At 45.4% G+C, this 25512-nt stretch overlaps 1 protein-coding gene across 1 annotated transcript; it reads right to left on the bottom strand.

The window, feature by feature from the left end:
- Positions 1–1204: 1204 nt before the first annotated feature.
- LOC121453685 (testosterone 17-beta-dehydrogenase 3-like) lies at positions 1205–25512 on the bottom strand. The gene is made up of 11 exons (XM_041660615.1): positions 25368–25512; positions 23702–23748; positions 8857–8932; positions 7233–7340; positions 6086–6153; positions 5602–5637; positions 4710–4744; positions 3458–3539; positions 3251–3316; positions 1947–2096; positions 1205–1315 (listed from the first exon to the last, which is right to left on the bottom strand). The coding sequence occupies exons 1-11, from the start codon at positions 25507–25509 to the stop codon at positions 1205–1207; spliced, it is 921 nt and encodes a 306-aa protein (XP_041516549.1). The 5' UTR covers positions 25510–25512.

The following is a 25512-nucleotide window of genomic DNA, read 5'->3' as shown; positions in this document are numbered from 1 at the left end:
ATTCAGTTGCCAGCATGTAGTGCAGCTTTGGGTCCTCTGGACCACAGTTTGTGTGCTAGCCCTGAGGGAGTATTTTCTAGACGGTTCTTCAGTTGTGCTGGTCTCTATCACACTCAGCTGACTCTTCAGCTCTGGCTGACCAGCATCGACTGTCCCACAAAAGCAAAGGTTTCACTTAACCCTTACAGTACAAATTGTCCAAAGCTCTGAATAATGTTAACCATTGCATGAGACTTTAGTCTGCCTCATTTTTAGGTTCCGCTTTCCCAGATGCATCTCCAACTAGAGAGGTAACGATATGTATCTCTGGCTGGTTGGGAACTTGCCACACAGATCAGTCTAACCTCAGACTTGTGGAGGTGCCCCCACTTGTGTCCTGACCTGCAGCACCATGCCTAGACGTGTGTTTGTTTTAGGACATTTTCCCATGTGTATGTATATGGTGAGTGTACATATGCGCATGTGGGTATGCAAGCAATCCTATGGACATAAATGTCCTCAGTACTTCACTTTATTTACTGAAGTAGGGTCTCCTGCTGAGCTCAGACCTCACCAGTTCTGGCTCCTATAACTGTACAGCTTCCCCAGGGATCCCCTGTCTCAGCCTCCTGAGTGTTGGAGATATGGGCAGGCTACCAAGCCACCCTGGCTTTGGTGTGGGTTGTATGCATTCGAACCCCACTTTTTGTGTTTTATCCACAGACCCATCTCCCTAGCCTCAGAGCGATATCTTAAAACCTCCTTCTGCGTTTTTATCCTTACCGGCACAGCCTTACAGAACCTACTATGAATGAAACAGCACCCGGTGCTCTCACGGTAAAAGAAAGGGAGTTGGGAAAGACAGGATACTGGCTTGAGACAACTGTTGCCCCAACATATTCTCCCACCCAGTCTCGTGGACCTGCAAGAAGCCATATTTTAAAAACCATGCTCTGTACCCACAGAGGTCCTAGCAAAGTTTAGCAGTCCCAGGTATTGTTTGAGTTTTGATTTCTACACAGAGTTCTAAAGTGACCCTTTAGGTGAGATGCTTCTCAATGAGACTTGGAAGTTTCTTTTCAGCACATTTATTACCTTTACAGGGTTTTTTTGGTTTTTTTTGTTTTTTTTTTTAGTGTTGCCTTTAATGCTAAGCCTCCCTTTTATAGAAACTATACCCTTTTATACCCCCACCTCCCACCACCATCCCCATCCCCCACTCCCTCTATCTGTTGCTGGTGTTGCGCTTCAGATAATCTGAGTAGCCTGTCAGGAAGAATTTTTGGAAGGTGTCGCTGTAGAAGATTCTGGAAGGGATCAGGTTCAGCAGCATTGCCTGAACAGAAAAATAGGAGTGTCTGAGCAAAGCGAAGAAATTATACCTCAGCCAGTCCTTGGAGTCAGTCATTGGAGGATGACTTTTTCTGACTACTATCAAGATCTTGCGACACTTTGCAATGGGGAACTTCTTAGACACCCGGGCTGTCCCTTTAAATGCCTTCTGAAGGACTTGTTAAATCACTCATGGGCTGACGACCCCACCACACCTCTTTGTTGTCCTATGGAGCATTGGTTATTTCTTCCTGAAACCCCATCTCCTCAGTGGCTTTCCTTCCCTGTTTCCTTCCCTTTTCCTTAGCTAGCTTTCCCATAGCTAAGGAAAAGCGTTCCTTTAGAGGCTCAACTTTACTGAAACACAGAGCCAAGGAGGCAGAGGCCGCTGCATGGAAGAGCCAGGTGTTCCTGTTTTTCCTACCCAAGAACTCCCAGGAGCCACTAAGTGGGGTCATTCTAAGTGGAGAAGTGGAGTCTCGTGGTTGTTTATAGGCTGAGGGCATCGGCCTCAGTTCTTACTACTATCTCCTACTGCTTTCCCCGGCTATACTGCAGCTGGCTGGCCCTGTGAGCTTGCGGTGAAAGAAAACACACACCCTTCCTCCCTTGCTTCAAAAGAAGTCATTGATTACCAAGATTTCATGAGCAAGACAGCCACAGGTTTCATCCCCAATCGTGACGTATTTCAAGGACTCTTTAACAAACTCTTCCGCAGTCTTGGTCACCATGTTGGTATTTAGATGCTTTGTCATTGGGGTTGAGACAGCATAAGGGGTCAGCACCTGCAGAGAAAGATAAAGAGCAGGACACAGCACTGTAAAGGCCATCGGAGACTGAGGTGTGAATGCACACTTCACCATCCATCCCAGCTCCTTTCTGCCTGTGAAACACTCTAAGGTCCTTGATAAAAGATGCAAAGTTGGCATGAAGCTGGAGAGCAGGAGGTTTGGTTGCTCAAGAGGCCTAAACTGTTCATTGCAAGGGGCTCAAACGCCATTCAGAGCACACACGGCAACTGGGAGACTCAGCAAACAAAGTGCAAGGCAGCAGTTAAAGCTGAAGTTCAGGACTGGGGATAAGCTCAGAAGTCGAGCGCCTGCATGAGGCCCAGAGTTCGCGTCCCAGCACTGCACACACAAATAAAAGGAACTCAGAATTGAAGTCCAGCCAAGCATAAATCACTCAGCATAATTTTGTCCCAAGTATTGCATTGAATGGGCTTACACTAGACAGTCAATCAGTCAGAAGTGGCAGCACAGACCTTTAATCTAAGGCTGAGCGATAGAATTGGCAGTCCAAGGCCAACTAGGCTACTAGTAAAACTCTGTCTCGACAGATTTATTCACGTTCCTTTGGAAATCAAATTTAATTACATACCCGATCACACACGTACATACCTGCTCACATATGTACATGCCGGCTCACAACATACATACCTGCTCACACAACATACATACCACGCAGCAAAGGGTCCACAGCATGCTTCCCCAGACAGCTCAGGCTAACCTTACACTTTCCGTGTAGTAAGGACCAGCTGGAACTCCTGATCCTCCTGCCTCCACCTGCTGAATGCTGAGATCATGGGCATGCACCTCCATACTCATTTTTATGCAGTGCCTTAGATAAAACTCGGGGCTCTGTCTGTGTTAGGCAGGCATTCAACCAACTGAGCTATATCCCCAGCCCCCACAGCATCTTTGAGCAAACACATCCATACGCAATTCCCTTCCTCAACCAACACCAGCATGAAGGAAGGCCAGCAGAAATCCCAGCAGCAGGAGGGGTTGTAGAGACAGCACTTGGCCTGGTCTTGGTCAGGGGAGCCCAGCAGAATCACTAGACCATCTTCACACATACAACCTGCATTGCAAGGGATGATGGACCACCAGCCAGCCAGCTGGTTCCTTCTCGGGAGTTCCCACACTGTCCGCCTCACCTGGATAATGATTCCTTTAGCTCTGTATTCCACATGCAGGGCCTTGGAGAATGTACACACGAAAGCCTGCAGTAAGAGAGAAAACACCTCAGGTCTGGAGTTTGCTTCCTCCTGCCCTTATAGACGGGATCCCTCAGGTTCCCAAGAGTATCACAGACACTTCCTGCTTGGAGGAGGAGGAAGATGCCCCGATGGCTTGTCACTCACCTTGGAAGCTGAGTACAGGGCATACAGAGGCCAGGGACAAAGGGCTGCCCCAGAAGAAATGTTCAAGATGAGGCCTTTCTGCCTGTAAGGCAAAGGAGCAAAGGCAGCACTGTTGGCTGTCCCATCCCACTGCCGCAAACACACCTGAGGGCTGGGGCTGTCAGCACCCACCCTCTAGGCTTCCGTGGCTCACAAGGGCTGGTTTTGCGAGAACTGTGAAGAAACATCCCCCATGATCTCAAGGAGGACACTGCGCGGTGACGTCACTCTCTACAGTCATGGAGGGCTTGGTCTCCAAACAGGACCTCTGCTAGGGCAATCGTTTCCCTGCCAAGCTACGAAAACCCAAACTGGCTCAGACAGGAAAGGAGGAAGGGACTTTCTAGTCTCCATGGGACCACATGCTCTGGAGCCCTTTGGGCTCATAGGGATAGTGTCATGTGGTGGGATCCATCTTAAATGGGCTGTGCTCACTCCAACGTCCCTGTGCTCTTCAGGGCTCTTGCTTATACCTCTCGAAATTTAGTTGGTTTTGTTTATTTCATTTATTGAGACATATTTATGTTGCTATATCATCCAGGCTAGCCTCGGCCTTACTATGGAACCCAGGTTGGTCTTGAATTTGTGGTGATCCTCCTACCTCAGCCTCCCTATTGCTGGATAAAATTCGATTATCTTTAATATTCCCAGTTAGATGCCTGGAGTGGGGTTGCAAGACACCGCAAATCAGAATACAAAGCTACCCCCTTCTTACTCTAGAAAAAATAAACTATCAACTATTTGCTCTTAATGAATAATGGGTGATGAAAACCAGCCCCTCATGAGTGTTGTACTAGGGTGCCCCAAATATGGACTATTAGAGAGACTGGGGGCAGGCAGTTTCCAGGGGAATGGTGTACTCATTCTGACAGAAGATGGAATTCACAATAAAAAAGGACATAGTCTTGATCTGAGGCCAACTTGCGTCTTTTATGTTCAACATGAGTTAATTTTCTTTGAAAGCCAATGTGTTTTCAAACAGCTGTTCTCAATCTCCTTCTAAAACATGTTACACTTGACCTTCACATACACACATGTATGTGAAACACTGGCCTGGCCTTCCCCCCATAATCACTGTGTTCTCTCTTCATAGGTTTTAGCCACCAACTGAAGCAGCAGCTTAATGTGCTCCCTCCACCACCACCAAGTCCCCAAGCAGTGGCTGCCAGGACAGGAAGCCACGTTGCTCTCTGCTTCTCCTGACAGGCCTTACCTTGACTCCATGCGCTTCAGAACAAGCTGTGTCATCTAGAAGAGAAGGCCAGGGTTAAGCCTTGAAAAAGAAACTTAAGTAGCAATCAACAGGGTCCTTGGAGGAAGTTGGGGAAGCTTAATCTTCCCAGAGGACCTTGAAAGTTATTGGCAACCTTAGAGGCCGTTCTGGCAACCTGAGAATCTGGCTAGAAGCCACAGCAAGCAACCTAGGCAGATGGCAAACCTAGACTATTCTCTAGCCTCTTTCTTAAAGCAGACAATCTTCCTTCTAGCATTCTGGAACCAGGACTGACCCCAGATAACTAAACCACAAATTACAAGGGATTATTGGGCTGGAGTCTGCCCTCAGAGGTTAAGAGCCTGCACTGCTCCTCCAGAACCCATGCTAGGCAGCTCATAACTGCCTGGAACTCCAGCTCCAGGGGGGCCGACACATATGTCATTCAGTGCACCTACTCACATGCAGGAATACAGATACACACATAATTTAAAAATAGGAATATAATCAATTAAATGTCTTTTTAAAAAGAGCCTAGTCCATAGATAACTTTGAGCTCAATTCAAAAAATACTCAACAACAAATACCTAGAAAACCCAGCCCTCTATCATCTTTTCTGACATAATAAATGTCCTTCTCTTAGAGACTACTAAACATTTATTAAAATATTAACTTTTAGGGAATTGCTTTAAAGTCCTGAGGAAATATTAGTATCTTCAGGCCTAGTGCATTCTGAATGCAAAAATAGGGTTTATATACTGGAGAGAATGAACCTATCTCTGTTTTCCAGATGAGAACAGTGAACAGACTGTGGCTAAGAGCAGTTTAGTTTCAGTTCGAGGAATGTTTCAGCCTCTGTGTTTTGATGTTAGCACACGTGTTCATCACGTACCTTGACTACAGACGTGATGTTGCAGTGGATGAGACTCTGCAATAGATAGTCACAGACAGAAGTCAGTCCAGTCCTAGGAGAATTGTCCTGGGAATAAGTTGGCGCTAACCAAGCACTGAATGCGCAAAAGCTGAGTGCCAATAACCCCGTTACATGCTCAGCCTGCATTCTGGCTCCTAGCTGAGGCTCAGTGGCATTGTTCTGCAGTCCTGCCCGTATGTGAGCAGTGGCAGAAGGAGAGTAGCCTTGAAAACTCAGGATGGAATAGAATCATAGGTGGTTAGGAAGTTTTTGATGAGCAGAGATGAAAAGGCACACCCTTTGTGTCAAGTTCTAGGGTGAGAAGAAAAATATCAAGACAGCCACCACGCAGCAGAGTCTGCCCTGACCTGGTTCTTGTCTCTCTTCCCTGAATCCTGATGATCAAGCCAGGGGTCCATACCTGTCTGAGAGACAAAAGCAGACAGGACAAGGAAAAGCTCACCTGGATCTCACCGGGAGTGTTCAGGAAACGGCTTGGGAGCAGGCTGGGGAGCATTCCAACATTGTTGACTGACAGAGAGAGGTAAAGGACGTCAGAGCAGATGGGAAATCTTTCTACAGAAACATGCACAAAATGATTTCTGTGTATGGGTGCTCATTGCAACATGATTTAATAACAACAAGGGAATGCAGGTCAGGGAAGTGACCCAACGAACAAAGTGACAGTTGTACAAACACCAGGACCTGAGTTAAAATAGAAAAGAAAGAAAGGGGCCTGGGGAGATGACTCAGTGGTTAAGAGCACTGACTGCTCTTCCAGAGGACCTGAGTTCAATTCCCAGCAACCACATGGTGGCTCATAATCATCTATAATGAGATCTGGTGCCCTCTTCTGGTGTGCAGGCATACATGCAGACAGAACACTGCATACATAATAAATAAATAAATATTTTTTAAAAAGAAAAGAAAGAAGAGAGGGAAAAAGGGAGGAAAAAAGGAGGGAAGGACTCAAAATATAAGGATGACAATAATAGAAGATATCTGACATTGACCAGTGGCCTCCATATGTACACAGACACAGACAGACAGACAGACACACACACACACACACACACACACACACACATACGCACACACGTCCATTTAGAATGTAAAAACATTAGAACTTGTGATAGGAGAGTTTTTTTTCTAGAGACAGGGTTTCTCTGTAGCTTTGGAGCCTGTCCTGGAACTAGCTCTTGTAGACCAGGCTGGTCTCGAACTCACAGAGATCCGCCTGCCTCTGCCTCCCGAGTGCTGGGATTAAAGGTGTGCGCCACCACAGCCCGGTGATACGAGAGTTTTTAACCATACACCTAAGGGTAAGAACTTCTGATCTCCTTCCTCCAGCTCCTGAGGGTTTGGATTACAGGGGTGCACTAACATGCACATGATATATAAGGTGCTGGAGCAGGAACAACTTGAACACTCTGTTATTGCCATCCACAAATGGATCACTAGGATTGAACTCACATCATCAGACTTGATGACAGGTGTCTTTATGCATCAAGCCATCTCACCAGGCCACTCCCAAAAGGGACTTCAATAGTCACTGAGGTGATTATCATATTTACATGGAAAATCAAGATTTGCATTTTTAATATACTTACCTAAAATTCCAATTTCTAAACCTTTAAGTTTTTCTTTAATATGGTCATAAATGTCTTCTTTGGTAAAATCTGCTTGCACAATCTTCACACGGCTTTCAGTGGTCCCCTCTGTATGAGAGACCACAGGTGTTTCTAGTAAGCCTGAGTACAATCATCCCTCTTGACTGTAAAGTCCACAGCAATACAATAGATTTTGTAGGACTGGAGAGATGGTCCAACACTTAAGAGTGCTTTCTGTTTTTATGGAAGACCCCAGGCTGGTTTCTAGCACAAACATTAGGTGGCTTACAACTCCTGTAACTCTGGCTTCAAGGGATCTGATAGGCACTTGCACACACCAACACAGACATACACACATAAACACAATTAAAAATTACAATGAAATATCTAAAAGAGAGTTGGGACTGTGTTTCTCAAAGTCATATCAAAATCATCAGGAATCTTGTTAGAGACCCAGATCTGCCTCTACCCCAGACCTACTGGTTCAGACATACTGGCCTGAGCCAGACTGGCCTACATAAGTCACCAGGTGATTGACACAAACTCAGGTTTGAGCCCCTGGAGGAGGACTGTGCACACCCTCGGATGCTTTCATAACTCAGCAGACTAAGGTCCCCTCAGCATAGACACAGGAGTCCTATGCTCCAGAATCCACATACATGGCAGCTTGTCCCCCACAATCCTGAGGGAGCAGACACTCTTCTTCCCATTTTCCAGAGCAGCAAATTGAGGACAAGTTAGTGGACTAACTTGTCCACAGAACCTATTCTTCACTCCAAGTTTAGCGCCTTCTCTGTGGTTTTGCGCTCACTTGCCTGGGGGAAGGCCTTTATAGGCAGTGGTGACAGCTGCAGGTAGAGGTGTCCCAGTCTCTCTCAGAAGAGCCTTGACTTTGAGTCTAGACCCAGCTCCTCTGATCAAGCAATCAAGAGACCTAACATAAGAGTCAAGGATCCTTTAATATACAAGGCAGGACTTGCTTTCCTATAACGTGACAAAAAGCACATTCAACACCACGAGGAAGACACTCAAGAATGCCTTGGTCCTAATCGGAATGACTTCTAATATCCAGATGCCAAACAAAAGTCAAATTCACCCGTTCAAGGGCAGGGAGCCTCCACAGTTTGATCGCACAGCCCCCACCTCCACAACCTTCTTCTATTCTGAACCTCCCCCAAAGAAACAAAGCTGACCCAGGACAGCCTGCTGTGCTTTAAAAAGCCTTCATAATTAAAGATTCATACCTTTGCCTTGATACTTTACTTAATTATTAACCATGTAATTATTAAAATTTAATATCTAAAAATAAGGATTATGAACATAGAAACAAATAACAGACACTATTTCTGGCTTCGAAGAAAGGGACGAAAGCTAAGAGGCAGCTAGGGCTCTGGCTGAGCAGGGCTGATTCTGAGGGTAAAAGCCCAGAGAAAACTTTTCCTTTATCCAGGCCACAGAATTCCTTATACCTTGTCCTTCCCTTTGTATACTGGGCCCTTCTGTATACAGCGGGCGGGTGGCAGCCCAGGCTTCCGGCAGCAGACATGGCATGAACAGGCAGGACAGTGCCATGTTTGACCAGTTCCATGCATACACACCCGCCTTGCTGTGTGGGATCACTCACCAATCTCCTCTGCAATGGCCTGTAGCTTTTCCAGTGTCCGGCTGATAAGTACAACGTTGAGTCCATGTTTGGCCAGCTGCAGGCAGGAATGGAAAAAACAGAAAGATGCTAAGCAGATGGGAGGCCTTAGTTGTGTAGAAGGTCCTTCTGTCCCTGACTGCACCATAAGTCTCCTGCTTCCTCCTGTGATGGAGGTTCCCATGCTGTGAGTGAACAGCCATTGTGGGTAAGGCTGAAGCCAACACTGTAGCTGTTGTAAGTGTCGCTGTGTGCCCATTATATGGCAAGAGTCACTGTGAGAAGTCTTGGCAGGATCATCATCTGGGAGTCCCTGTTTGGAACTGGTGGGGCTCCCTGTAGCCAACTGTAAAGTCTGGGGGCTGCAAACCTTACTTTTTGATAGAGACTCTAACTGGACTGGAACTTATCCACTAGGCTTAACTTGTCGGCAGGCAAGCCCCAAGGTTTACCTGCCCTCACCACTCTAGTGCTGGGATCACAAGCAGGCATCAGATCACCTGGCTTTCATGTGTGTACTGGGAATCGATCTCAGCAATGCAAACACTTATGACTGGGCTATCCCTCCACACTTTTGAAGTGTTATTGGGTGACTATCAGGGTAGCAGGGCTTACAGGCAATGCCAGGCTGCCCAACACTGTGAGCTCTGGTTCCCCTCTGACAAAGCATCTCCTAGATCTACATGGCACCCAGAGACTCAAGGTGTGCGTCAGAGACTAACCGGACTCTGTCTGGGTGTTTTCACCAATAGTATGCACTCATTTCCTTCTCTCCCTTGGGCTCCATGGCTCCTGCTCCACTTTCTGCAGTTCCACCAGGTTGAGTGCTACTCCCTTGCGATAAAACAATTCCTCAGTCACTCAGCATGCGCCTCCTCCTCCTTTCTTCTTTGGAACACTGATGGGAAACTATACAAAGCCATTTTCCCAAACTGCAGTTCATAAGTGCCTGATAAAATCCTTTGACTTTTGCAGCTTTTCATCCATACTTGTCTCAGAGGTGTTTACCTGGTATTGGTGAAACAAATGTAAGTGTGTTTTCAAAAACCTTTTCATCTTCCTTACGTCTTCCTCATGTAGTAAGTTAGTTATGAGGGTGGATGTTTCAAGAGAGGTGCTAAGATAGAGGAGATATCACTGGGCCTAGCAGGATGCTCAAGTGCTTGTCACACAAACCTGAAGACTCGAGTCCAAGCCTCAGTGCCCATGTAAAAATCCAGATGCAGCGCTGGGCGGTGATGGCACATGTCTTTAATCCCAGCACTCGGGAGGCAGAGGCAGGTGGATCTCTGTGAGTTTGAGACCAGTCTGGTCCACAAGAGCTCCAAAGCCACAGAGAAACCCTGTCTCGAAAAACAAAAACAAAACAAAACCAAAAAAATGCCAGATGCAGCACGACCAATAAACTCAGTGCAGGGGAGATGGAAACAGAACTATTCCAGGAGATAACATGTCTAGTCAGTTAGTGAGTTTCAGGTTCAGCAAGAAGAGACCCTGTCTTCAAAGTAAAACAGGTGGAAAGAGTAAAGGAGACACTCAGCATAAGTCTCTGGCTTCCATATGCACATGCATACACACGAGTATGCACATTCACCTGAACACACACACTAAGATATAATAGACAGCACATCATAAGGTGATTTGAGAAAGAGAAAAAAGCCAATATTTGTGTGGTACAAATTATACATTCACTTCTTGTACCTAGCTAGTAAGAGCTTCCAGGCCTTGCAACTTCCTGCACATTGGGAACGATAAGAGTCTCTTTCCCATGCAGGAGAGGATAAGAGCATCATTCCACATGAGACAGAAATTCCAGGAATATCTCCTGCTCCTTCTTCGGTCTTGGTCCCTCATTCCTACCCCCTGAGAATCTTGGAATATTCTAAATACTAAGTGTCTATCAGAACACCAATGACAGCTGCTGTCTGGAGACCCTAGAGAGCTTCAGGGTTCAGGATAGAAAATTGCCTAACTTTGGAGTGTTTGTGTTATAGCAACAAGAGCAAATGAAAGCAATAAAGACAAACCAAAAGAGAAAGACAGCTCTAGTAAGTCCATCAAAATCAGCATTAAAACAATTAAATATTGTTAGAAACAGACATTGTGAAAGGCTGACTCCTACTGGAGACACACCAGTCCTAGTCCTGGTTACCCAGATGAAAAGCTTTACACGGAAGAGGTAACACAACAGGGGGTAAAAATACACCAGCTCAGCTGGAGATTTTAATTGCTGGACGAAGCAATAGACATTTGGTAAGGAAACAGAGTATAGAAACCACACAAATGTTAAGCTTCCTCTTATGAATCCATACCAATATGAAGCAAGAGTTCATCCTCTGAACGCTGTCTCTGAAAATCCTGGTAAGAGCTGAAGGAAAGGCTCAAATGTTAGAAGCATTTGCTGCTCTTCCAGAAGTCCTGAATCTCCTCTCCAGCTCTAGGGGGATCATCTGCAGGCACCTGCACTCAGGTCCACACACCCTTTCCCCAGCGCACAAACATAATTTAGAACTTTAACTTAAAAGTTTACACTATACATGTTTTATATCCATAGACTTATATATAGATAACATGTTCTCTTTATAATTGGCACGTAGTAATTCTAATGTGACATTGCAGTGTGTGTGCACAATGTGTAAGGATCACTTTGTGGCCTGGCATATCTGGTATCTCAGATACAGATCACTCATTTGTGTTTGAATATTCAAAATCCTCTCTCCTGTTTTGAAATAACCAATGAAGTTGTTATCTAAGCCCCTGAGCATTTTAAACTTTCAGGCCACACCAGCACCGCAGCTGGGGCAAAGAAGCCAGATAAAGAGTACTGGGTCCTAGCTTTTCCTAAAGTCATTAGCCCAAGTGCCCTTGTCTCCCTCAGAACTGAGTTCAGGGCATGTGTACAAAGAGGAGATGAGCCTTAACAGCCAAAACAAGGCAGGAAGTGAGGAAAGACTCCAAAACACCTCTCCTCCAAAGAGCACAAGGACCTGCACAACAGTATGCAGAGCAGACTCCTCAGCCCTGAACAGCTGACCCAGGAACATCTGTGGGAGGCAGCAAACCTGCCAGGCAGAGGATCCAGCAAAGGGGAAGAGACTAGCAGGGAAGAGAGGCTGCCATCCTCAGAGGATTGAGAGAAAACCAGAAAGGCTGTTTCTTAAAGCTGTGTTAAGTGCACACACACACACACACACACACACACACACAGTGTTCTCAGAAAGGGAAGGTATTCTTGATTTCTTTGGAGAGGGGCAGGCAATTAGACAGTTCTAGCCAGGTGTGGTGCATACGCCTGCAAATCCCAGCACATGAGGGAGCAGGAGGGGTTGCTGCAAGTGTGGGGCTAGGCTGAGCTGTGGAGCAAAACCCTGCCTTAATTAAAGTATACCCTGGGCTATACAACAAGAACCTGTCCCCTTGTTTTAGTTATTTTTAATTTTTACATCAGAAAAGAACATAGTAAAATAAAACAAGGCTGAAAAGACGGTGCTGTGGGTAAAACCATTGCCCTGCAAGCATGGGGACCTGGGTTTGGATCAGTAGGAACGTGCAAAGCCAGACCAGGCAGCACACATCTCTAACATTGCTCCGACAGCAAAGTGGAGATGGGTGGTGGAGAAAGGCAAAGCCCAGAAGCTCGCAGGCCAGCTAGGAAGGCATATGGAGCAGGAGACAGCAAGAGACCCTGTTTCAAAAGAAAAAAAAAAAAAGAAACAAAATGAAAAAACCCGAGTGTTAATAATAAGGCAATAAAGATTAAAAACAAGTGATTCAAACTGTCCCACAGAAAGAATTCCAGGCACAGATTATCTTCTGGGTAAATTCTACCAAACATTTCAAAAAAAAAAAAAAAAAAAAAACCCAATCATTCCAAAATTGCATAATCCTTTAAAAGAATAAAAAGGAGGCCAAGTTCTCTCTTTTCATGCAGTGCCTATAACCTTGACACCTCAGATTCTCTAGAAGACAAACACCGTCATTTAGTCCAGCTGATCACCAGGAAGCACAGCCCATGACTCAGCAGTTTGTTCTCACGGATGCTGTTAACTGACGTGCGTGTCCTCTAAGAGACAGAGGCCGGCATATGGGAAAGCACAGGTGTCTGTGAACTGAGGAAAGCAAGGCTACATCGGGACACAGGGGATGCTACAGTAGAGTGATAACAGGATACCATTTCCTGAAGCCACCAGGAACATTGCCTCCAGAATGTTCTTATCTGCCACACTGTGGGGGGAGTAGCCCCCAACTGTTCAGATAAAAAGGAATGAAAATAAATGACTTTGCATAGTGTTTTTTGTTTCTGGGATTCTCTGGCCATTAACAACCAAAATATGCATCAATGTGACCACAAGCCAACTCTATACTATTTAAGGCTATAGTTTGGTGAATAGGGACCTCGGCTTATCTTGGGTACCGTCAGGTCATATCAGTCTCATAAGAACAAGTTGGCAGTGGAGTCCAATACTGAAGTTCAATACCAACCTAGTTGGCAGGCTTCCTGATAAGGTACACTTGGCTAACACTGTAACACAGACACACAAACATACACAGACACACACGCATGCATGCACCCCACCACAAGAACAACTAAAGTCAACTTAATGGCCATCCCTGAAGGCTGGCACCAGACATGAGACTTCCTTGAGATAATCCACCCTGAGAACTGTTATGGAGAGCAGGGCTGTCCGAATATCTGAGCTGGAATCACAACCCCCAAAAAGAGAATAGTCAAATACCCCATATAAATATTCATAGATGAAACATAGAATGCAGGCAGAGGCTTTTCTTGTTACATGCCCAAACAGATTGCAATGCGACTCTTGCCCAGGGGGACCACGATGACTGCTACCTGAGAGATTCTCATCTGTATCACCTCGAATAGATTGACAACCAGGAATATGCATCTCCTGTACCACCTCCCTTCTCCCCAAAGGTCCAGTCCCTATCTCCTTTTGCCCTACATAGAGTCCAGCTATTTTGGCCCCTCGTGAGTCTCACACACGGATGGCTTAGGATGGTTTGAAATCTGTGTCCTTTTGCATGTTATCTGTCTGACTCTGTCAACTCACTGACTGAAATACCCAGCCTTCTGAAGGAAATGAGTCCCCAAGTTGAGCCAGGCAGTGGTGGCACATGCCTTTAATCCCAGCACTAAGGAAGCAGAAGCAGGCAGATCTCCACGCTGGAAGCCAGCCTGGTCTACAGAGTGAGTTTCAGGACAACCAGGACTACACACACAGAGAAGCCCTGTCTCAAAAAAAAAAAAAAAAAAGCAATAAATGAAGTTGAGAGCAAGATTTAGAGACAGAGAGCCCTCGCTGTTGCATAATGGGCAGAAGCTAAATTACAGGGTAAATTCAGACACTAGCAGTCCTAATGATGCTAGATCCCCCTTCTGGGCATAGGGTTAGACAGAAAGTCGCAGTCTTCTCTGCCCAAGAAAAGATGAGAATGTGCAGTGGTTTCTCTCCTTTTCCCTTTACCCAGAGCAGACTGCCCGTGAGGACCAGAAGGAAGGACACTAATTAGATAGAGTTCTACCCGGGAAAACACCCATCACTTAAAGCCCTCTGAACGTTATCAAGGCCCTTTCCTACTGCCAGCCATATTCTCAACATCTGCATCTACACATAACTAAGAGTTTTCTTTTTAAAAAAAGATTTATTCTTTTTTATTTAATGTATTTGAGTTTTTCCTATTGTTTCCTTTATATCTCTTTAGACCAAAAACACCCAGAATCATTACCACCCCTCTGGGAAATGCAATTTAAAGTAAGATTTCACCAAGCAGTTTTAACTATAAAATATATTGACAAAAATAAAATATTAATTAGGGGGAAAAACCCAAAACCCAGAGTGGTGGCAATTCTGGGCTGAGGGTGCCGTGGAGTTCCCACCCCCGCCAGAATCTGTCACAAATGTGACTTAAGAATGAAGGACTTTTGTCTCCCCGTTCACTTCATCAGCTTCCTGGAGGGGAAGTTGTCCATTAAATGGAAAACAATTTGCATTTCCAGCACAAAGGGTGCTCTTTGCCTGTGGGCTCCAGCCTCTCCTTGGTGGCGCCTTTTTCTGGAGAGAGTTTCCAGGCGGCATGTGAAGTGGTCTGGGCCGAAGTCTGGGCAGCATTGTCCCCTTTGTGTGCTCAAGCAGGACTCAATCTTATTTTGAGAAAGTCGGGGCTGACAGGCCCCATATGCGGGTCTTCAGCCCCCTTTCAGAGAGTTAAGCCCCCAGCAAGGCCTTTCCCATAATGCACTGCCCACCAGTCCCGGATCTCTGCAGCGACTGCAGGACTGAATGGGAGCCTGGGTCAAGGAAGGTGCTTGTGGCTGCTAATCTACACGCGGGGGTGGGAATAAGACAGGGCTGCTTCTGTGTGGGAGAGAATAGAAGACAGGGCTGGAATTCAGGTGCAGACAGAGAGCCACAGAGGTGCAGACAGAGCCCACCCTCTGCCTCCCAGCCCAGCCCCTTCCGAAAGTATTTTTTGTTTTGTTTTGTTTTGTTTCCCACCTGCTTTGGTTGATACTTGAAATTCCTTGGACAGGAGGCAAAGCCTCCCCTACCACTTTAAAGGTGAATGCGGATTAAACTTAAATGAGCACAGAATAGGCTTCCGGAAAGCCAGAGAAGCGCGTTCCCCCGTTCCTGCCTTTAAGCACTCCCTTGAAACGTCCAGTTCTTTAATTAAGACGGAGCGGCGGATAAATCAGAAATGTGAACCAAATCCCAAGGAAGCTCACTTTCTCTGATTAAAGGATCAGAAAAGGGGACGTCCAAGGACAGAGTGCGTAGGCAGGGCTGGAAAAAGGCTTGTGGGTAAGGTGCCTGGCTGTGCAAGCCCAGGGACCTGAATACCCAACCCCTGGCCGCATGGCGATAGCGAGCTGGGGAGGCAGAGACAGTTGAATCTTCAGGACTAGCTAGGTAGCTCCAGGTGCAAAGAGAGACTTTGCCTCAAACGAATAAATAAATAAACAGACAAGTAACATTTTACTTATTTCAGGGACACCATTAGAGGAGACACAGTTATCAAGATCAGAGAGACTTCGGGTAGGAAAAATAACACTTCATAACAGTTGGAATGCAACATTTCAGATTCCAATTGCTTTTTGCTAGAGTAATAATAATTGTCAATGTATCATCAAACCCAGTTTCTTTGATTTAATTTTTGTATTTTATTTTATGTGCATGGGTGTTTGCCGTCTATAAGTGCATCATAAGCATAGGATACCCATAGAGCCAGAAGGAGGTGTTAGATCCCTTGCAGATGGAATTACAGACAGTTGTGAGCCACCATGTGGGTGCTGTGAGCAGCCAGTGTTCTTAACCACTGAGCTGTCTCTCCGGCCCCAAGCCTGTTATTCCTATGTTATATTTTGGCATCCAAACATGGCAAGGTCAACACCAATATATGGTGTAAGGAAACAAAAGTAATGACATGTATGGTAATAGGGAAGACAATGATACCAACCTCTAACCTCCACGCATACTCACATGGGTCAGCACATTCATGTACACATACATACACCCCACACACACCCCACACAGGTAATAACTGTTATGATTCAGCCACAATATGGCTGACACTTCTGGGTTCCATGGCCACCAGGTTTGTCCCACATGCAGTATGGTTGGTTGCATCACCTACATATGATGCAGCTGTGTGAACTCTTGCCCACATGCATGAGCTCCGTCATCTGCATATGACGTAACATGTCATCCCCTGTGCTCCTGCACTAGGCAGCCCTTAAAGGCTAGAAGTACCATCTTCAGCACTCTCTCCCTCCCTCCTCCTTTCCTCCTCTCTCTCCTTTCTCTCTCTTCTCTCCCTTTCTCCTCTTTCCTCTCTGTCTCTCTGTCTCTCTCTCTCTCTCCTTCCCTCCCCTCTCTCTCTCTCTCTCTCTCTCTCTCTCTCCACCCTCCATGAATAAACTCCTAAGCGGGTTTGTTGTGTGTTCCATGTTTCCTTCTCACTTGCTCCAGGTAATTTCAATAACTACTCTATCTCAAGTACACACCTTAGAAAAAGTACTATGGCCTCAGCCAAAAAAAAAAAAAAAAAAAAAAAAAAAAAGATTTACTGGAGATGAAACACATCTGGTTAGGTTACTTAATATTAGCTCTGACCGGCAAACTCCCAGCAGTAGCAAGGAGGCAGAGGCCTTAGTGGGGGCCAAGTAGAAAACCTGGGTCCCTTCCCCAGCTGCTAATGTGCCATCAGTATAAACCACACGAACAGATTTGAGTAAGACCCAGAGTCTCATGACATTTTACCAGAAATGTCCAGGACATAGTTAAAAAAAAAAAAAAATTTACCCAACATACAAAGAAGTTTGAGTAAGAAAAAGATACTTAGACGCCAATATTTAGAGTTCTCTGACAAGATTTTATGGGATTTTTCTTTTGTTTTATGTTGTTGTTTTGTTTTTTGAGACAGGATTTCTTTGTGTACCCCTGGCTATCCTGGAACGCTCTCTGTAGACCAGGCTGGCCTCAAACTCAGAGATCTGCCTGCCTCTGCCTCCCTACTGCTGGGATTAAAGGCATGTGCCACCACTGCCCACCTTTTTTTTTTCTTTTTTTCTTTTTCTTTTCTTTGTGGTTCTCTGACAAGATTTTTTTTTTCTGACAAGATTTTGAAGGATAAAAATACTTCACAAGGGAACTGGAGAGATTCTGAAGTCAGTTCCCAATACCACACACTAAGCAATTCACAACTGTGACTCCAGGGGATCTGACCCCTCTTTTGGCCTCCTCAAGTACCATACTGTGCGGTGCTTACAAACACACGTGTGGTGTGCATACATACACAATTAAAAATAAATCTTTTTTTAAAGTGCCTTAAAGAGTCCTTGTGGGAACATGAAAAACAAAAAGTTCCAGGGGGAAAGTCCTATCTGTTTGGTGGAGCGGGGGCAGGGTCATGTGTAGCCCGGGCTGGCCTCACACTCAAAATGATGTTCTTGAATTCCTGCTCCTCCTGCCTCCACTTCCAGGGCAGTAGAATTACGAACACGGAGCGCTACACCACTACTTCTGCATAAGCCACGTTTCACTCAGTGGATGAGCTTAGAAGAATGAGGGCTTTTCTGGCTGGTTTTGACTGTCAACTGACACAAGCTAGAGTCGTCAGAGAGGAAGGAGCCTCGTTTAGGAGCTGTCTCCATGAGATTCAGCTGTAAAGCATTTTCTTAATTAGTGATCAGTGCGAGGGGCCCAGTCCATGGTGGGTGGTATCATCCCTGGGCAGATGGTCCTGGGTTCTGTAAGAATTTACGCTGAGCAGACCATGGGGAAGCAAGCCAGCCAATAAGCAGCATCCCTCCATGACCTCTGCATCAGCTCCTGCCTTCAGGATCCTGCCCTGTTTGAGTTCCTGCCCTGACTTCCTTTGGTGATGACCAGCACTATGGAAGTGTAAGCTGAATAAACCCTTCCTTCCCCAACCTGCTTTCTGGTTGTGGTTTTTCATTGAAGCAATAGAAACCCTAACTTAGACAAATTGATACCAGGAGTGGGGTGTTGCTGTGACAGACCTGACCATGTTTTGGGGAAGATTGTGGAAGAACTTTGGAACTTTGGGCTAGAAGAACCATGAAGTGTTAAAGCTCTGTGGGACGTTCTGTGGGAACTTGGAAGGTAAGAATGTCTAGAGCAGTGCAGAGGATAGAGGCCTGGCTTGTGGAGTTTCAGAAGAAACTTTAAAGACTCTGCCAGGGTCATTTGTTATTTTAAATTAAGATTCTGTGGTTCTGGTTAGCTGGGGCTGAAGAGTCAGCTGTGATTAACAGGATACCTGAATTACTAAATCAAAACTTTGTCTTGCTGGGATATTTGGTGCTGGACTAAGACATTATATTAAGTGATTAAGAAGTGATTAAGAAGAGACCAGCATGAGCTAGTGGGAGCTCATTGACTTTGGAGTGACAGCTGGGGAACCTGCATAGGACTGAACTAGGCCCTGTGAATGTGGGTGACAGTTGTATGGCTTGGGCAGTTTGTGGGGCCACTATCAGTGGAACCCTAATGCATGAGCTGGCTTTTTGGAGCCCATTCCCTATGGAGGGATACCTTGCTCAGCCTAGATACAGGGGGAAGACCTTGGTCCTGCCTCAACTTGATGTGCCAGACTTTGTTAACTCCCCATGGGAGGCCTTCCCCTCTCTGAGGAGTAGATGGGAGGGGGGGGGAAGTGGGAGGAGCAGGAAGAGGGAGGGAGGGGAAACTGGGATTGGTATGTAAAATGAAAAAAGTTTTTAAATTTTAAAAAGATAAATTTAAAAAAAAAACTTTAAAAATAAAAGCAAAAGTAAAAAAGAAGAGACCAGCAGCCTTTAATTCCAGCACTCGGGGGACAGAGGCAGGTGGATATCTGTGATATGCCAGCCTGGTCTACAAAACAAGTTCCAGAACAGCCTGTTACACAGAGAAACCCTGTCAGAAGAAGAAAAAGAAGGAGAAGGAGAAGAAGAAGAAGAAGAAGAAGAAGAAGAAGAAGAAGAAGAGGAGGAGGAAGAGGAGGAGGAGGAGAGAAGAAGAGAAGAAGAAGAAGAAGAAGAGAAGAAGAAGAAGCAGAGAAGAAGAAGAAGAAGAAGAAGAGAAGAAGAAGAAGAAGAAGAAAAGAAGAAGAGAAGAAGAAGAAGAGAAGAAGAAGAAAAGAAGAAGAAGAAAAGAAGAAGAAGAGAAGAAGAAGAAGAAGAAGAAGAAGAAGAAGAAGAAGAAGAAGAAGAAAAGAAGAAGAAGAAGAAGAGAGGAAGAGGAGGAAGAAGAAGAAGAAGACGGAGGAGGGAGGGGAAGGGGGCAGTGATGGTCAGAGGCAAGCTCCAGATACCCACATATCTGACCAGTTCTCAGCCATGGAGTCCTGACCACCCGAGACTGAACCCCTGTCTCTGGAGCAGCAGTCAGCAGGAGAGAATAGACTCTGGAACGGAGAAAAGTCTGCATGAAGAAAAGTTACAAGCCTAGGGAAAAAATTTTATTAACTTTTTAAAAGAACACGAGGAAATATTAAAAAGTTTGTACAGAAGAAAAAAATAAGAATTAGTCAAGGACGGAACAGAATGTCAGGACCCAAGGCTCACAGGAGAACTCTCTGGTGACTCAGAAGCCCCAGGAGGATGCATCCCTTGGTCAGAATCGAAAGATCCTGTCTGAGTGAGGATTGCCAAGCCCACCCAGCCCCCAGTTTGTGAACCTTTCTTTAAAAGATGATAAAGAAATGAATGGCTCAGGCAGCGTTTGACTTGGGATCTCCTCTAAGTACCAAGAAACAAAGTCAGGTCTATGTGGAGTTAAGGAAAGAAGGAGAAGTCCGAAAGAATCCCAATAGCTCAGAGTTCGAGCCACTGTTGTGGTTTGAAATGGACCCCACAAGCCCATAGGAGTGACACTATTAGGAGATGTGGCCTTGTTGGAGGAAGTGGTCACAGGGGACAGCTTTGAGGTCTCAGATGCTCAAGCCACGCCCAGTGTGGCAGTCACCTCCTGCTGCCTGTGCATCCCTATGTAGAACTCTCAGCTCCTTCTCCGACACCATGTTTGCCTGCGTGCTGCCGTGCTGATAATGGCCAGAACCTCTAAACTGTAAGCTAGCCCCAATTAAAGGTTTTCCTTTATAAGAGCTGTCATGGTCACGGTGTCTCTTCACAGCAATAGAACCCTGCGACAGCCACAGACCTCAGTCAGTTTTCCATCACTGTGACAAACAACTTAAAAGGCAGCAGGGTTTATTTGGACCCAAGGTCAACGAAGTTCCTGTCGGTGGCCATGACCCCTCTGTTATGGACCCTCAGTGACTGAACTCAGCAGGGGGAAGCTGCTCCCTTCAGGGTAGCCAGGAATTATGAACACATCTCAGAGCCTAGCTCCCTTCTAGAGGCTCCACAGCCTCCCAGCAGCACCACGAGCTGTAAATGGGCCTTGAAGGGAAAGTCAAGCTCCAGGCTGTAGCAGTAAGAAGGCATCCTTTATATTGGGGGCGGGGGGGGGGGGGGATGTGTGTGTTGTGGTATGGTATTGTGTGTGGGGAAGAGAAGGGTTACATGCATGTGTGTGTGCGTGCGTGTGTGTGTGTGTGTGTGTGTGTGTGTGTGAGAGAGAGAGAGACAGAGACAGAGACAGAGACAGAGACAGAGAGAGAGCGCATGAGTGAAGATCATTGAAGAACCTGCTGGACTTGATTCTTTCCTTCCATCATAGTAGGATTGAACTCAGGTTTCCAGGCTTGGCAGCTGAGCCATCTTGCAAGCCCTGTCTTCCGCAGTTTTTGATAGCAAAAGACTGCTTTCAAAAGAAATTGCTGAGCCCTCTTCCTATTCTCCACAATCTAATATGACCACTCATCATCTATCAAGGGCCAGCCAATGCTTGTGAGGACATCCTTATATATGAACTAGGGTAAGAATGAAGAACTCTTTACATCTGATCAAACAGACCTGGGCAAACAACCAGAGGTCACACATTTTCCGATAGGCACAGAGGCTTGAACCATGAGTTCAAGGCCAGCCTGGTCAAAAAGTGGGTTCTAGGACAGTCAGGGATATCTAGTGAGACCCTGTCTCAAATAAAACAAAACAAAAAATCCTTTAGCTGGGCAGCGGTGGCTCACATCTTTAATCCCAGCATTTGGGAGGCAGAGGCAGGTGTGAGTTTGAGGCTAGCCTGGTCTACAAAACTAGTTCTAGGACAGGAAAGGCTACACAGAGAAACACTGTCTTGAAAAAAAAAACAAATAAAAAAGGAAACAAACAAACAAACAAAATCCTAACCCTTACTGGGAAAACAGCCAAAGGTGTAATTTTCAGCATGTAATGTACAACATGCTGTAGACTAGTTCCTGAGGGTGGAGCCCATGTTGTGGGGTTAGTGCCCTGAGATATGCCCAGAGAGCTTGTTTCTGGGGACCCACTGAGACACTCTTTGTCTGTAATCCAGCAGGAGGACTGAGCACTCAGCATGTGGCCTTCGAGTCTCCAGAGCTGTGAGGAATGCGTTGTCTGGGCTACCCAGCCTATGGCAACATTTGTGTGACGGCTGGGACCAGCTAGGACTTCAGAGTTTAATATAAATCTCTACAAGTTGTTTCCAAGTTTATAGAAAATGAAGAAAAAATAGGAGGTTAACCTAAACCTTTTTAGTGAGAAAAACACGGCTGAGCTACAGACCTTCATTTGAGAGAATATTACACTGCCACTTCCAGATGATATTGTGGAGGGCTAGGCAGATGGCTCAGTGAGAAAAGACTTAGCAGCAAGCTTGATGACCTGAGTTCCATCTGCAGGACCCATTTGGTGGAGGAGAAAATTGACTCTGCAGTTGTCCTCTGACCTCTACATGCATGCCATGGCGTGCACACACACACACACACACACACACACACACACGTGAAAAAATAAGTAAATAAAATTTAAGGAAATCTTTTTATAAAAGAAAATGCTAATAACTATCACATTTTAAAAATTATATATATATATATATATATATATATATATATATATGTAACCTGGAATTTGAAAGAAATTTAGGAGTTATCTTTCTGTCTCCCTTGTTCAGGAGGACTCGTTCCTCTCATTGGAGGTTTATAATACTCTCTATAAAGACTTGAATACTTTTTTTTGTACATGTGTGGTATGTGTGGGTGTTAAATATGCATGAGCTCACAAGTGTGTCAGGCTAGCATGTTTATGGAGGGCTTAAGTTTACATGGGGTGTCTTCCTCAATCATTCACTTTATTTATTGGGGAGGCATCTCTTGCTAAACCCAACCCCCACTGATTGTCTGGTCTAGTTAGTCAGCTTGTCCAAGGGGAATTCCCTGTCTCTGCCTCCCCAGTGCTTTGAAACAGAAGCTATACGTGACTCATCTAGCCCACACAATAATCTTTGAATCAGCATGTTACCTCTTTCTATGGAATAAATAAAAGGGATTATCCATTTATTTATTTATTATTTATTTAGAGACAGGGTCTCACTATGTAGCCCTAGCTATCCTGGAACTTGCTCTGTAGCCCAGGCTAGCCTCCTGCCTCTGCCTCCCAAGTGTTAGGATTAAAGACCTGTACCACCACACTAGGCTGAGTTTACATTTTTAAAGGTAAATATCTAAACACCATGGCCCAATTGCAACCCTAAAACGTCAAATGCCCCATAAGTCCCTAAAGTCTAAATGGAGGTACAGCCACTGGTCTGCTCGTGTTAGAGAAGAGACTGGAGAGATGACTCAGCACTTGCTGCCCTTCCAGAAGACCACACTGGTGGCTCAGAACCACCTGTAACACCAGCTCCTCTTCTGCACACACAAATACATGTAAAACTATTTTAAGTTTCTAAAGGGTGAGATTTTTTTATTGGGCTCTCACATTAAAAGTAGTATACTTCTTTTTTTTAATATTTATTATTTATTATGTATACAATATTCTGTCTGTGTGTATGCCTGCAGGCCAGAAGAGGGCACCAGACCTCATTACAGATGGTTGTGAGCCACCATGTGGTTGCTGGGAATTGAACTCAGGACCTTTGGAAGAGCAGGCAATGCTCTTAACCACTGAGCCATCTCTCCAGCCCTAAAGGTAGTATACTTCTTAAATGAATGTCTATGACTTTTATACACGGGAAAGTGATGAGTGGGGTGGGTGTCCCATGACAACAGGGGAGAAAGCTTCAAAGCTAGGCTGGTGGAATTCACCTGAGTCCCAGCTATTTAGAAAACCAAGGCAGGAGATCCAGTTGAGATCAGCCAGTGAGACATAGTAAGACCTGATCTCCAAAATCCAAACCACAAAAAAAAAAAAAAAAAAAAAAAAAAAAAGCGGCCACCTCACCTCAAATGCATAGGCTTTCCCGATGCCATCTCCTGCTCCGGTGATCACTGCAAGAAACAGCGACAGACTTGAAGCAACAGAACGGTGCCTTTCTCTCTCTCTCTCTCTCTCTCTCTCTCTCTCTCTCTCAACTACAGTCTCCTGTACAACTCAGTCTAGAGCTCTCAATACCACAAAGCCACGTTTTCTCACTCCAGCTTTGGTCCCCCCCCTTACAGAACTGCCTGTTTGGGGTGTGAGAGGTTGTGTGTGTCATTTTCAGAGGGATCCATGTATCTAGAAAACACACTCTGAAATGCAGCAAAGCCTAAATCAATAAGTATTTTATCCAGGTTTCTTAATGTGTGGGGTAGCACAAGCCTTAGCACCTCCAGGGCAAGCAAGTGAACCGTTATTGCTTCACCCTGCCCAGTGGTTACCCTAAGAACATCTCAGTGTTCTGTCTGAGAAGTGAAGTCTGGACCCTCCCTTCCTTCACCCCACAGGACAGCAGCCCTCAATGCCTGTGGAAGATAGGGAACCTAGCAAAAAGGACACAGGAATGAGGGGTGCAGAAACCCAATGACTTTAGACAGCTAATCCTCAATACCACTATCTGCTAGTACCCAACAATCTCAAATGCCTTTACATCCTTCCTTCCTAAAATTGGAGACAGAATGCCACAATTCACTACACATACACCTGCGACTGACCTTGGCACCAGCAATTGAAGGACATGCTTTAAAAAATGCCAACAAAAAAAATCTATTAAGTTTATTGAGCATGGATCTCATGATATTCTCTCTGTGTGTTCTCCAGCCTTATAACTGGAGGGGGGGTTGTCCCCTCCTTGAAATATTTTCCCCCGGTGGCTGGCCTGTGCCTGAAGACATTACATATTTGTTCATGATAACATTATGCATTCTTGACTCCCAAACGAGCTAAGATTATATTTTTCACTTTGAAGCCGCAGAGTCTCTGGCTCCATTTTAACTGCTTTTGGGGGAGGGTTCTTAGAGGGTCTACATGGGCAGTGCTTGTTGAGATGTCTGGTAGCTCCAGGCACATGGGCATTTGATTGTGCACGGCATTTGATACTCGGATCAGAGCACACAAGCCCAGGCAGCCTAGTAAGGTTACTAGAGGCAACAAACACATGTGCACACACCATATATGTGTGCACACACAGTGTAAGCATAAGAAGCATCAATTAGAAACTCACGGGTTCATCCTAAACAATTTCCCATATAGTCATTTAACAAACACTTATGACAAAGTTTGCGAAGTTGACAAGTTTAGTGGAGAAGGGCATGGGATGTATAAAAAATAAATTAACATTTGCACCTCAAATTTTTTGAAATACCCTTTAGCAAACGGATGCACACCAGTCCGGGGTTTAGAAATCTGTAGATGAAGAGACAGGTATTTCTGCCTTATTTATTATTTGTATTACCAGAAAAACTCCAGTAAGAAGAAAATCTAGCAAAGTAGCAGACACGTGGGTGAGAACTGAGGGGCAGTCTCCCTCCACCATCTCCTGACCCATGCCTTGATGTTCAGATAGTTCTAATTCCACTCGGGCTGTCTAGCCACGCCATTGCATTTATGTGAAGTCTCAGAAGCATTCTGAGACACAAGAATAAGAAACAGGAGCAATCAAATCAGTACGACTTAGGGGTCTTCTTACCTGCCCATTGTCCCATCGATCGCAGGAAAGACCCTGGTAAAACCTTCCAGAAGCTCAGCAAGAGGTACCGGGAAAGCCTCACACACTTGAGCAGGCAGAGCAGGCACACAAGCTGCCCCACAAAAACAAAGAGCTGCTCCATGGT

This window comes from Microtus oregoni, unplaced genomic scaffold (assembly GCF_018167655.1).
Source record: "Microtus oregoni isolate MIOR12 unplaced genomic scaffold, Mior012 000011F_ref0000422, whole genome shotgun sequence".
NCBI classification, from domain to species: Eukaryota; Metazoa; Chordata; class Mammalia; order Rodentia; family Cricetidae; genus Microtus; species Microtus oregoni.
Note: the sequence above shows the minus strand (reverse complement) of the source record. Positions and strands in the feature narration are given on the sequence as shown.